Here is a 15018-nt window from a genome sequence, read left to right on the forward strand (position 1 = left end):
TGCCCCATCATTGGTGTCAGTGGGAGGAATAGTGCCCCATCATTGGTGTCAGTGGGAGGAATAGTGCCCCATCGTTGGTGTCAGTGGGAGGAATAGTGCCCCATGGTTGGTGTCAGTGGGGGGAGGAATAGTGCCCCATCGTTGGTGTCAATGGGAGGAATAGTGCCCCATCATAGGTGTCAGTGGGGGGAATAGTGCCCCATCATTGGTGTCAGTGGGGGGAATAGTGCCCCATCATTGGTGTCAGTGGGGGGAATAGTGCCCCATCATTGGTGTCAGTGGGGGGAATAGTGCCCCATCATTGGTGTCAGTGGGAGGAATAGTGCCCCATCACTGGTGTCAGTGGGAGGAATAGTGTCCCATCACTGGTGTCAGTGGGAGGAAAAGTGCCCCATCATTGGTGTCAGTGGGAGGAATAGTGCCCCATCACTGGTGTCAGTGGGAGGAATAGTGCCCCATCATTGGTGTCAGTGGGGGGAATACGGCCCCATTATTGGTGTCAGTGGGAGGAATAGTGCCCCATCATTGGTGTCAGTGGGAGGAATAGTGCCCCATCATTGGTATCAGTGGGAGGAATAGTGCCCCATCATTGGTATCAGTGGGAGGAATAGTGCCCCCAACATTGGTGTCAGTGGGAGGAATAGTGCCCCATCGTTGGTGTCAGTGGGAGGAATAGTGCCCCATCGTTGGTGTCAGTGGGAGGAATAGTGCCCCATCGTTGGTGTCAGTGGGGGGAGGAATAGTGCCCCATCATTGGTAATAGTGACACCAATGATTGGGCACTATTCCTCCCACTGACACCAATGATACTTACCTTGCTGACCCCTGCTCCAGCCTGGGCTCGCTCGCTCCCTCCCTCTCCCATGGTACAAACACTTACCGGTCAGATGGCTTCCTTCTCCGGCCGCTTTCCTCCTCTTCACTCGCTCGTGCTTCGCGGTGCCGCTCGGCTCCTCCTTTCCAAGCTCCACCTCCTCGCCGGTGATTGGCCGCCTGTGTGCCTCTCTTGAGCTACAGTTCCGGCGGCCAATCACCGACGAGGAAGGATTGATCCCGGGGGTGTGTCCAGATGACAGGAACGGCATGTCATCCCGCCCACACCTGCAGACGGATCAAGGAGCGGTGTCTCGGTTCCTAAGGCCATCGGAAATATGTGTTTTCCGATGGTCTTAGGCGACCCCTGGGAAAGTGTCGTTCGACCCCCAAAGGGGTCGCGACCCCCAGGTTGAGAACCGCTGTGTTAGAGGGTGACAGTGCTCTGTCCTCGTCTGTCAGTTGTGCTCCTGTGCAAGGGCGGACTGACAACTCATGGGGCCCCCAGGCAATAGGGGATCATGGAGCCCCTGTGTCCTTGCCCATACGCAAAAAAGCCTATTAAAAAGGTACCAGGGGCATCTAATGGGGCCCCTTACTGACCCCGGACCCTCGTGCAGTGCCCGGGTTTCCAAATGGTCAGTCCGCCCCTGCTCCTGTGTCATGCACTATATCAGTGGGGACTACAAACAGCCCTGCCGACACCATTACATAGGCTTGGCTCACTGTTTTCACCACCCGGAAACCTGCTTTCCATGCAGTCATCATTGGGATACGAGTAGAAAGGAAGTGACTACTAAGAAATCAGCAGCATGGGGATGGAACGGAGGATGAAAAAAGTGAAAAATGTGTCCCAATTAACGTTTTCATGTTCAGAGATCATTGATTTCTAGTGGCCCAGGCTAAATTTAGCAGTATCAGCATGTGTTGGGTAACTTAAAGCCCAACTCCGGGCTGCAAAAAAATAAACCTTTGTAATACCACCCCCCTACACACCCCACCCCCACCATTGCACTACAATGGTTTAAAGTAATTCTAAATTCTATTTTTTGGGGGGGTTTAATGCAACCTGCACATTAGGGTAAAATATGCCCCATTGACTGCCCTTCCCCCTCTGTCCCTAAACACATACCTGGCTCCCTGTTGTGTTCATTTCACGGGAAAAACTAAGAGCAATGGAGCCATAGCCTTCTGCTGCCATCAGTCAAACTCCTGTGAGGAGGGAGCATGCCCGCGGGAGTCACGGCCACGGCGCAGAGCTCTGAATGAATGGTTCGGGTATGCCGTTCCTTTAGATCGGTCTTTCTCAACCAGGGTGCCCAGTGCCTGGGGTGCCTTGAGGTTTCTTCAGGGGTGCCTTGGTAAAATGTCTAAAAATTTCTCAAAGCTTGTATACCAGCCTTTTAGTTACAAAAAGCCACAGTTTTCATTGTGCACCATGACAACCTTCTAGCCGCTGGCGTCCGGACAACCAATTACATCATCAGTTGATAAGGAGGTTGTCAGCCGCCTGCACAGCATCCTAGTTTGACCCTCCCCTGCCCCTCTCCATCAGTGCTGGGGTCACATTAGTGATGGAGAAAAACTGAGGGAGAAGAGAAACATTGGAATACTAGTCAGTACCAGTGTGCAAAAGTGTATTTGCTTTGGAAGAAAAAATCGCCTCTAATATTGGGTGTCTGACATGTGTGGATGTTGCTGCGTTACATAAAACCATTAGAATAGTTTTTCACATTTTAGAATGGGGTGCCTCGGGACTGTCCATCATTTTAAAGGGTGCCTCGGGACTGTCCATCATTTTAAAGGGTGCCTCGGGACTGTCCATCATTTTAAAGGGTGCCTCGGGACTGTCCATCATTTTAAAGGGTGCCTCGGGACTGTCCATCGTTTTAAAGACTGCCTCGGGACTGTCCATCATTTTAAAGGGTGCCTCGGGACTGTCCATCATTTTAAAGGGTGCCTCGGGACTGTCCATCATTTTAAAGGATGCTTCGGGACTGTCCATCATTTTAAAGGGTGCCTCCGGACTGTCCATCATTTTAAAGGCTGCCTCAGGGCTGTCCATCATTTTAAAGGGTGCCTCCGGACTGTCTATCATTTTAAAGGGTGCCTCGGGACTGTCCATCATTTTAAAGGGTGCCTCGGGACTGTCCATCATTTAAAGGGTGCCTCGGGACTGTCCATCATTTTAAAGGGTGCCTCGGGACTGTCCATCATTTTAAAGGGTGCCTCGGGACTGTCCATCATTTTAAAGGGTGTCTCGGGGCTGTCCATCATTTTAAAGGGTGCCTCGGGACTGTCCATCATTTTAAAGGGTGTCTCGGGACTGTCCATCATTTTAAAGGGTGCCTTGACTAAACAAAGGCTGAGAAACACTGCTTAGAGCGCATGCACCGATGACGTCACTGCTCACTAGAATATCTCCTGAATGGTGCATGTTTAGGAGATAATTATTTAACCTACAGGTAAGCTTTATTATATACTTATCTATAGGTAAAAATAAAAACATAAAGTTCACTATCACTTTAACTATAGAATGGTCTCCTTTGGCCTCCATCGATCCATCATTGCCTACCTTCAGACAGTTGCTGCTCACTCTTAAAACAAAGATCCAGCGTTCACATTGAGAGCTACTCATGACCTATTTCTCTGGCTGTAAACCCCTCAACACCCCATTTGACCCTACCCATCCACAACCAACCCTTCACCAACTGTCTGTGTCCTCTGCCCTTCTCTCTGTTTCCACATACCTGACACAGATCACACCCAGAATAAAATTGCAAATTTGCATTTTATATTATACCAGCATACATATGTTATGACTGATTGATGTTATTGAGAGTGTAAGATGACTTCATGGTCCCATAGCTTTCAACTGTCCCTCATTTCGAAGGACTGTCCCTCATTTCAAGGGACTGCCCCTCATTTCGAGGGACTGTCCCTCTGTGTAACAAAAATACCTCTGTCCATGTTTCTCATTTGTCCCTCTTTTTTGTCTTGGTCAAGAGCCTCCAAACTTTCTAACCAAAAGGCCAGTTTTACTGTCCTTCACACTTTAGAGGGACCGGACTGTGGCCAGTGGGAGTAAACAATGTCTCAGACTTGATGGTCAGTGGGAGTAAAAAAAAAAAAATACATAGAGCATGTGGTCAGTTGGAGGAGGAATAGTGCCCCATCATTGGCATCAGTGGGAGGAACAGTGCCTCATCGTTGATGTCAGTGGGAGGAATAGTGCCCATCACTGGTTTCAATGAGAGGAACAGTGCCCCATTGTTGGTATCAGTGGCAGGAATAGTGCCCCATCATCGGTTTTAGTGAGAGCAACAGTGCCCCATTGTTGGTGTCAGTGGGAGGAATAGTGTCCCATTGTTGGTGTTAGTAGGAGGAATAGTGCCCTATCATTGGTGTCAGTGGCAGCAATAGTGCCCCATCATCGATTTTAGTGAGTGGAATAGCGCCCCATTGTTGACATCAGTGAAACAGTGCCCCATTGTTGGTGTCAGTGGCAGGAATAGTGCCCCATCACCGGTTTCAGTGAGAGGAATAGCGTCCCATCACTGGTGTCAGTGGGAGGGATAGTGCCCCATAATTCATGTCAGTGGGAGGAATAGTGCCCCATCATCGATTTCAGTGAGTGTAATAGCGCCCCATTGTTGACATCAGTGGGAGGAACAGTGCCCCATTGTTGGTGTCAGTGGCAGGAATAGTGCCCCATTGTCGGTTTTAGTGAGAGGAATAGCGCCCCATCACTGGTGTCAGTGGGAGGAATAGCGCCCCATAATCGGTTTCAGTGAGAGGAATAGCGCCCAATAATTCGTGTCAGTGGGAGGAATGCTGCCTCACCAACAGTTTCAGTGGGAGGGATAGTGCCCCATCGTTGGTGTCAGTGGGAGGAATAGTGCCCCATCATTAGTATCTATGGAAGGAATAATACCCCATCATTGGTGTCAGTGGGAGGAATAGTGCCCCAAGGGCTAGATATAAGGAAGCAAAGGGCTATTTCTGGCTTGTGGGCCACAGTTTGAAGACCACTAGTATAGAGGTATAGGCCTCATTAAACAATAAATTATTTAACTACCAAATCTATTATACTATACTGAAATTCTCATCCATCCTCTAAATTCTTATATGTGTTGTTTTGAGCATCCAGTAAAAAGAGAAAAAGATTTTTAGGTTCACCTAATCATTTTCTGCATATTCATGCTTTACTATCTCCATGGCAGGGTTAAGTCCTTTGCATACCTACCAAGGTGTCCTTCTTTCCTATCTCAGAAAATTGGGGGGTACGTGATCCCTCTACAGCTTTCAATGTCTGTCTATGTCTATTTAGCCTCTTTATGCAAAATTCTTTTTAAAACATTATGTGATGTAAAGTGGTTGTAAACCTCAGACATGAAATAGGAACAACGCATATCCCTCTATAGTGTGTACTTGTCTCAATTAAGAGCACTGTCATTTCTGTCTGCTGCTTCCTTCCTCTGCCATCAGCATGAATCACTTGACAAGTTTTCCTGACATCAAGAAAAAAATGGTGACAGGGGAGGGGCCTCTAGCTGATTGACAGCCTCAGCTCTGGTCCTGTATACTGTGCGGAGGGGGGTGTCCCTTCCCTCCAACCAGCTCTCAGACCTCTGTTGGGCTCTGCAGTGTGTAACTTCAGCTCTCTGCACCCTTTTTTCTGCAATCTCAAACAAGTTTTATAAATTCAGTACTTTGAATGAATGTAGAGAAGACTGCAGATAAACAGGTATAACTTATGTATGAGGCTTTGTTTCATCCCTGAGGCCAGTCACTTCACTGGGTATATGTAAGGGTTTACAACCATTTATACACTTCAGCATCAACCGAATGCTGAAATATAGTTTTGAGCAGACTGGCCCTTTAAAAAAAGGGTGTGCAGGCGTGTCTTCGTGGGTACCGTTTTTGTGACTATATAATGTGCAGTTTTTCTGAGTACATGTGCTGTATCACACTTCACAGACTGCTGCTATCAGGCTTCAGTAAAGGGTTTGAACTACTTGGAACTTGTTGAAAGCCTGCTAGCTGCGTGTTTAAAGTGGCAGGCAGCATTCCCATTAAGATCTGTGTTTATCATTCTCATATTGAAGCTGAAGGGTGCTTCAGATGCTTGAAGAACATTGTTTGAAGCTCATTTTCCAAATGCTTTCTGAAAAGCTTGCAGTATACGGTGCTCTGACACAAGCCGAAGCCCATGTGTACAAGGCCTAAGGGTCCATTTCTATCGTAGCACTGCAGTGATGTGTGTGTGTGGCAACACACGTTGCCTGGTGCCATTAGTTTTGAATGGCACCACAATGCATTAAAGGATAAGTTCGCCTTTTTTGGCAAAAATAATAAATGCACATTTATTTGCAGGTAAAAAAATGTGCATTTATTATTTTTGTCTGCAGGAGCCTGGAAAGCATCGCACCAGTGATCAGTAGATCGGTGATGCCATGGAGGTCTCCTGCAGACCTGTCAGAATATCTGCTACGGGAAGTACGGGATATGCGAGATGTATGGGATATACGGGATGTACAGGATATATGAGATGTATGGGATGTAAAGGATTTACAGAATGTACGAGATGTACGGGATTTATGGGATGTACAGGATGTACGAGATGTATGGGATTTACGGGGTGTACGAGATGTATGGGATTTACAGGATGTAAGAGATGTATGGGATTTACAGGATGTACGGGATGTATGGGATTTATGGGATGTACGAGATGTATGGGATGTATGGGATGTACGGGATATACGAGATGTATGGGATGTACGAGATGTATGGATGTAGGGGATATACGAGATGTATGGGATGTACGAGATGTATGGGATGTACGAGATGTATGGGATGTATGGGATATACGAGATGTATGGGATGTACGGGGTGTACGAGATGTATGGGATGTACGGGGTGTACGAGATGTATGGGATTCACAGGATGTATGAGATGTATGGGATTTACAGGATGTACGGGATTTATGGGATGTACAGGATGTACAAGATGTAAAGGATGTACAGGATTTATGGGATGTACAGAATGTATGAGATGTATGGGATGTACGGGGTGTACGAGATGTGTGGGATGTATGGGATGTACGGGGTGTACGAGATGTATGGGATGTATGGGATGTACGGGGTGTACGAGATGTATGGGATGTAGGAGATGTACAGGATGTATGGGATGTACGGGATGTACGAGATGTACGAGATGTATGGGATTTACGGGGTGTACGAGATGTATGGGATTTACAGGATGTAAGAGATGTATGGGATTTACAGGATGTACGGGATGTATGGGATTTATGGGATGTACGAGATGTATGGGATGTATGGGATGTACGGGATATACGAGATGTATGGGATGTAAGAGATGTACGGGATGTATGGGATGTACGGGATATACGAGATGTACGGGATGTACGAGATGTATGGGATGTACGAGATGTATGGGATGTACGAGATGTATGGGATGTACGAGATGTATGGGATGTATGGGATATACGAGATGTATGGGATGTACGGGGTGTACGAGATGTATGGGATGTATGGGATGTACGGGGTGTACGAGATGTATGGGATTCACAGGATGTATGAGATGTATGGGATTTACAGGATGTACGGGATTTATGGGATGTACAGGATGTACAAGATGTAAAGGATGTACAGGATTTATGGGATGTACAGAATGTATGAGATGTATGGGATGTACGGGGTGTACGAGATGTATGGGATGTATGGGATGTACGGGGTGTACGAGATGTATGGGATGTATGGGATGTACGGGGTGTACGAGATGTATGGGATTCACAGGATGTATGAGATGTATGGGATTTACAGGATGTACGGGATTTATGGGATGTACAGGATGTACAAGATGTAAAGGATGTACAGGATTTATGGGATGTACAGAATGTATGAGATGTATGGGATGTACGGGGTGTACGAGATGTATGGGATGTATGGGATGTACGGGGTGTACGAGATGTATGGGATGTATGGGATGTACGGGGTGTACGAGATGTATGGGATGTAGGAGATGTACAGGATGTACGGGATGTACGGGATGTACGAGATGTACGAGATGTACGGGATGTACGAGATATATGGGATGTACAGGATGTACGAGATGTACAGGATGTACGGGATGTACGGGATGTACAGGATGTACGAGATGTATGGGATGTACGGGATGTACGAGATGTACAGGATGTATGGCTAAGCAGATATACTGACAGGGAGTTTCAATTAACTACCAAGGCATTCTACAGCGCCGTGGTAGTCCATTGAAAACTACAAGCTCACAGCCACTAAGGCTGTCGGGACTTGTAGGCACTCATTCACAGAACACTGTGAATAAGTGACACGGCCATGTGGACGAAGCCCTGCATGTCAGTGCTGTTTTCAAATTTGACAGTACGGGGAGACTTCTCCCCATACTATCTGTCAGAGGGAGGGGGGTGGGGGTGGCAGCTATAGGAACATGTTACATGTTCCAAAGGTAAACCTATCTTTTAAGACAAACTAAATTCGTTGCAAGTGCAATGCACCACAATGTCTCATGTTGCTGTATGTTGCATTACAAATTTTGTGACAAGTCCACAAAGAACTCTTGTTCTTTTGAAAACAGCAAACTTACTGACCAGATCACCCAATGAAAATAGAAGAAAGAAAGTGTTAGAGATTCTGTACAGTATATAGCCCTACAGAACAGACAGTGCACAGTCCACATGTGTTTATTTGCTGCTTCTCGGCAAACAGAAAACAGGAACTTTATTATAGAGAAAAGACATAGAGTTCTATCGAACTTATAAACACTGCCATCTACTGGTTGAAGAATATATCTCTACTGAACACTGAAATACTTGTTGCAAAATACATGAACACTGTTTGCCAACAGAAAGCCTAAAAATGAAAACTAATGCAGCCTTCACAACTAAAAAATGGTAAGCTGCAATATAATAAATGCTTACTTTTGGGTTAAATATCACTTTAAAGCAGAGCTGCAGGCTCCCCCCCCCCCTCCTAAAAATATTAAAGTCAGCAGCTACAAATGCTGTGGCTGCTGACTTTTCCCTGCAGGAGCAAATTGGATCATGCTTTGCTGGGTTTTTTGCCTTCCTCTGGATCAACTGTGGGCAGGGGCGGACTGACAACTCAGGGGGCCCCGGGCAATAGGAGATCATGGGGCCCCTGTGTCCTTGCCCAAACTCAAAAAAGCCTATGAAAAAGGTACCAGGGGCATCTCATGGGGCCCCCTACTGACCCCGGGCCCTCGGGCAGTGCCTGAGTTACCAAAGGGTCAGTCTGCCCCTGAGGTGGGTATAGGATTGTAACTTTTTTTTTTATGGTTGAACTGGATGGACTTTTGTCTTTTTTCAGCCAGACTAACTATGTAACTATGTGACACTTATCTGTCCAGGGGTCCAGCGATGTCCTCACCCCGAGACGATTCTTCGATCTGTTTCAGGTTCAGGTGCCGCCATCTTCAGTAAGGGAAACCTTGCGGCGACTGCTTATGCGTGACGCACACCATGCTTTGTGAATGGTCTGTGAAGTGTCCCAGAAGGCTGCAGGGACTGGACTTCCAGCTCAGATTGCCGCGGAGCATATGACCGGAAGTGGGTACCTGTCAAAACCAGGTGCCTGCTCCCCCCCCCAAAAAGTGCCAAATGTTGCAGTGGGGGAGGCAAACAAACAGAACTTCCCCTTTTGGGTGAAGTTCTGCTTTAAATCATAGAAAACCAAGACCAAAACGGGATGAAAGAGCCCAAGAAAACGCATTGGCTGTTGTTTTAAAGTCCTATTTAGCAACAATTAAAATGATCTTGTACTCTTTCATTTAGTTCTGGTCTTCCGTTATTTTTAATAGGGCGCCTTAACAAAACGCATGTTAACACACCACAAAAATGTACAGTAAATGGGCTCTAAACAAAACTGTTCGGTGAACAAAAGATTTATATTTATTGTATTTATTCTCTGCAGGGTCGTCCTGATTTCTCAGAAGTTGTTTCTAACCTAGAGGAATGCCTGTGTAACATTGAGGTAAATGATTTTTTTTTTTCTGTTTGCTACACGAGAGGTTCTAACATTAGGATGTCATACAATAAATAAAGAGTTCTACATTTAATATATTTATGTATTCATTATTTATTACAGGTACTTATATAGCGCCATCAATTTACGCAGTTCTTTACATGTGTGTATGTATATCATGGGCAGCACAGTGGCTAAATGGTTAGCACTTCCGCCTGGCAGTACTGGGGTCATTGGTCCGAATCCCAGCCATGGCACCTCCTGCCTGGAGTTTGCATGTTCTCCCTGTGCCTGCGTGGGTTTCCTCCAGGTATTCCGGTTTCCTCCCACACTCCAAAGACATGCTGGTAGGTTAATTGGCTCCTGTCTAAATTGTCCCTAGTATATGTATGTATGGATGTAATTTAGGGACCTTAGATTGTACGCCCCTTGAGGGTTAGGGACTGATGTGAATGTACAATATATATGTAAAGTGCTGCGTAAATTGACGGCGCTATATAAGTACCTGAAATAGATAAATAAAATATATATATTCACATCAGTCCCCAACCCTCAAGGAGTATAATTTAAGGTCCCGAACTCACACTGATGCATACCAGGGCTAATTTAGTTCACACCTATGTGTTTTCCGCTGCGTTTTGCAGAAACGCACAGCAGTCCATTTAACATGACTTCCTATGAGACAGGTTCACATCTCTGCGTTTTCACCCGGTGCGTTTTTTGGAAAGGGTCAGGGACTTTTTTAAACGCGAAACATTTCATTTTTGGTTCTATAGACTTCAATGGAGACACTGGAAAAGCATGTAGTGCATTTTTGATGTGTTTTTAATCTGCCTAGCAACAAGAAAAAAAATGTTAAAAAACGTGGCAAAAACGCACTGTTGAAACGGATCAAACACAAACTGCATAGGTGTGAACCAGGGGTGGACTGACCGGGGTCAGTAGGGGGCCCCATGAGATGCCCCGGTACCTTTTTCATAGGCTTTTTTGAGTTTGGGCAAGGACACAGGGGCCCCATGATCCCCTATTGCCCGGGGGCCCCATGAGTTGCCAGTCCGCCCCTGGTGTGAACTTAGCCTAAGACAGGAGCCCAACTGACCTACCTTAGAGTGTGGGAGGAAACAGGAGTATAGCCCTAATTCAGCACTAAAAGGTAGTTGAAAGATGATCAAAGAAACCTGTATAAAGGCTACTTTTTCTGACCTGAAACTGAAACTGCGGTGACACACTGGATACCTTTATCTGCCACTGTGCCTTTGCTGAGTGTCCCATACATCCCTGTACTTTAAAGGAGGGGGTGGGCTCCCTCCAGACAAATCAGTTCTTAATCTACAAAAGTACAAAAAATGGCCACTGCCCCAGTCTATAACTAGCTTTAGACTAGGGCAGTGGCCATTTTTTGTACTGTTGAATTGTTGGTGAGGGGGTGCACTGGACGCCCTAGCTGCCATTGTGCTACATGCTGGGTTTCCAGTGTGTTCCTATACCTTTAAGGAGGGGTGGGCTCCCTCAGGTTCACCTGCCCTTGGTCTATCCATTAAATACATGTGCCTCTACTATGGGGGCTCTCAAAATTTGTAGAGTTAGGACCACAGAATATCGGGGCGCCGTGACGTGGCTCTGTAGCTTAACCATTTCAATACCGGGCAATTTTACACCTTCCTGCCCAGGCCATTTTTCAGGTTTCAGCGCTCTCACACTTTGAATGACAATTGCACGGTCATACAACATTGTACCCCAACTAAAATTTTATCATTTTCTTCACACAACTAGAGCTTTCTTTTGGTGGTATTTAATCATCGCTGGGGTTTTTATTTTTTGCTAAATTAACAAAAAAATTTGAAAAGTTTGAAAAAAAAACACGTTTTTCTTTGTTTCTGTTATAAAAGTTTGTAAATAAATAATTGTTCTTCATAAATTTAGGCCGAGATGTATTCTGCTACATGTCTTTGGTGAAAATAACCCAAATTAGGATGTATTTTTTAGTTTGTAGGAAAGTTATAGAGTTCACAAACTATGGTATAGAACTGAAAATTGATCAATCCTGAAGTACTGACAGCCAATCTAATTTCTTGAGGTCAAAGAATGTCAGAACAGTACAGATATCCCCCAAATGACCCCTTTTTGAAAAGTAGACAGTCCGACGTACTTCATAAGAGTCATGGCGTGTTTTTTGAAGTTGTATTTTTCCCCCAAATGACCCCTTTTTGAAAAGTAGACAGTCCGACGTACTTCATAAGAGTCATGGCGTGTTTTTTGAAGTTGTATTTTTTTTGTCATAATTTTTCGGAAAATTAAAAAAACTATTTTCACTATTTTTTTTTACATACTGTCACCAGTGCAGTACAGCGTCATCATATAACTGGCATGGCGGTGAACAGGGACACTGACTGGTGACAGTATGAAAAAAAAAAATATATTTTTTTTTTATTTTTTTTTATTATTTTTAATTTTTTATTACATTTTTTTTTAAGATTTTTTTTTTCATATTTTACTATGACCAAAGTAGTACAATGTTACCATGTTACAAGGGATTCAGGGGCCCTGCTCTTTCGAGCTTACAATCTAGGAGGGAATGTGGACAACAAAAAGTTAATACATGTGATGAGGTTTGCTATTGCTTTTAAGGGTACCGGCTTACACATATGTGGTCCATTGACGTGCGATGGACAAAAAAATATCAGTGTTTTGGGCAGGAAGGAATAGAGCAGCCTTTCTCAACCAGGGTGCCCAGGCATCCTGGGGTGCCTTCAGGCTTCTTCAGGGGTGCCTTCAAGCTTCTTCATGGCTGCCTTTGCAACATGCCCAAAAATTGTATACAAAGCAGGTGGATGGAGGTGGATTTGATTGGCTCTTCTCAGACTGGGTCGTCATGTGTTTGGGGGAGTGTTTTAGTTCTCTTCACCATTCTTTGGTTTATAAATGTGGGATCAGCAGGTTTACATTTTAGCTCTGAAGAAGGGAGTCCGTCTCCCAAAATGCGTTAGCCTATCCCTACAAGGGTCTATTATTCCATTGGACTGACATTACAGATTTATCTGCTCTGTTTTTATTCTCTTTAGTTTGTGAGTATACATCTATATGTTTTCTAAATAAATTTGTGGTGTACCACGGTAATGAACAATGAGAGTGTGCCCTTGTTTGCTTTCGTTTATGGGTGCCCAGACACCCTGGGGTACCTTCAGGCTTCTTCAGGGGTGCCTTCAGGCTTCTTCAGGGGTGCCTTGGCAACATGCCCAAAAAATTGTATACAAGCCAGTACGTGGATCAATCCTGCCTTTTAGTACACAAAGCCACAAGTTTTCATTGTGCACTTTTATGAAATTCTAGCTGCCAGCATCCTAACAACCAATTACATCATCGGTTAATAAGGAGGGCGTCGGGTGCATGCACATCATCCTTGTTTGGCCCTCCCCTGCCCCTCTTCATCGGCACTGAGGTCACAATAGCAGAGTGAGGGAGAGAAAATGAGAGAGACACACTGGAATACTAGTCGATACCAGTGTTCAAAGGTGTATTTGCTTTGGAAGAATAAATCACCTCTAATGTTGGGTGTACATTTTAGATTGAGGTGCCTTGAGATTATCCATCATTTTAAAGGGTGCCTTGAGATTATCCATAATTTTAAAGGGTGCCTTGACTGAAAAAGGTTGAGAAACACTGGAACAGAGTGTCCGTTAGGAGTGGAAGCACATGCCAGTGCATAGCAACGCACCTGCCCAAAGCAATAAAAAAAAATGGCATGAAAACGGAGACCCCTAGGTGTAGAACCAACCTAAAAGTCAACACGCATAAATCCTTTCCACCTGGAAAAAATAAACACATTAGCCAGTCTCCAACAAATAAGTGTATATGTTAACGAGATGCCAGATTTGATACATTTTGTTTAATTTATTAAAACTGAAGTGATTTGTTATTTTACTGCCGTCCCCATTTCACCGGCTCATCCAGGATTATACATAGAAAATATAATGAAAGTGACAGCAGACAACGGCTTTAGGAAAATGCAGTAACTAGCAACGTGTCACCCCCGATAAATAATCTCAGGTAACTATTCTCTGCGTACAACAAATTGTGTATTTTGTTAGTGTCTGCGCTGCGTGATAAATGCAGTCTCCGCTCTTCCCGCAAGTGCCATACATCACTTGGCCGTCATGAGACGCCAACGCAGCTAAAGCAATATTAAGAAATGTTACACCTATTAAACATGGGGCATTGACATTTTATAACACATATTGATTTTATAGTGTGTATTTAGCCTGGGCTGTCCCTATTAAGATGCTGCATGCTGATAATATAGTGGGACATTTAGGTGTTAGTTTATCTTTTGAAAATCACACAAGATTTTGTTCTTTCTTCTTTGGTAACTTTGGGGCGATGTTAACTCTTTTCTGTTAAAGCAGGGATATTGGAAAATAAAAAATGACATAATATGCAATCTGCCGCTGGTATTAACAGTTTGTTTTCTGAGTCTCCCCTGTCACATATTTTTATTAAAGGGGTAATATGCGAGCGCTATCCGAGAATCTATAAAAGACAGCAGCTAGAACACCAAAATAGGTAACCAAGAAAGAACCTTCCAACAGAGTACATACATATAAGGTGCAGCGCTAAAATAACATAAATATAAACATCATATTATAGCATAAAATCAAGTGCAATTATCAGATCACACTGAGGTGAAATTGAGTGAATAAAAAGTCCCAAGATAAATGAAGGCCCAACGTGGGGATCCAATAGATCCTAATGAGTGCGTGGGGCAGAGTTCCAGTGTACCACACGGTGAATCTGGGGTAAAAAATGCACACTCACCAGAAGAGTGAGCTCTGCTTCTTCGTCCTGGAAAATGGGTGCATGCCTGGGAGTGTGTTCCCTGCTGAGCTGTTCCCCACTTGCAGAACCTGTTCAAAAAAAGGGACCCCAGATGGTGACACGTTTGAGACACGTTTAAGATTCTTGGAGTGACTACCCCGAGTTGCGATTGGAAGTTGTATGAGCCTGACCTTACCTTGGCAGTAGATGACCGCTACCTGATGTAACAGGATAAATCTCACATGCGTATTTTTGACGCACTTCTGGTGAGTGCGCATTTTTACCCCAGATTCACCGTGTGGTACACTGGAACTCTGCCCCACACACTCATTAGGATCTATTGGATCCTCAC

The 15018-nt window shown here is 44.8% G+C and overlaps 1 protein-coding gene across 2 annotated transcripts in view; it reads left to right on the top strand.

Annotated features, from left to right (window-relative positions):
* The window catches only part of LOC149450216 (serine/threonine-protein kinase TNNI3K), a 452856-nt gene that overhangs the window by 364494 nt on the left and 73344 nt on the right, over nt 1-15018 (top strand). For both annotated transcript variants that reach the window (XM_089692165.1, XM_089692163.1), the window contains one exon: nt 9804-9863. In XM_089692165.1, the coding sequence (XP_089548291.1) occupies nt 9804-9863 (60 nt within the window). The remainder of the gene's footprint in view (nt 1-9803; nt 9864-15018) is intronic.

Source organism: Staurois parvus, unplaced genomic scaffold (genome assembly GCF_062004578.1).
Source record: "Staurois parvus isolate SC_StPar_1 unplaced genomic scaffold, SC_StPar_1.0 ptg000578l, whole genome shotgun sequence".
Taxonomy (NCBI): Eukaryota; Metazoa; Chordata; class Amphibia; order Anura; family Ranidae; genus Staurois; species Staurois parvus.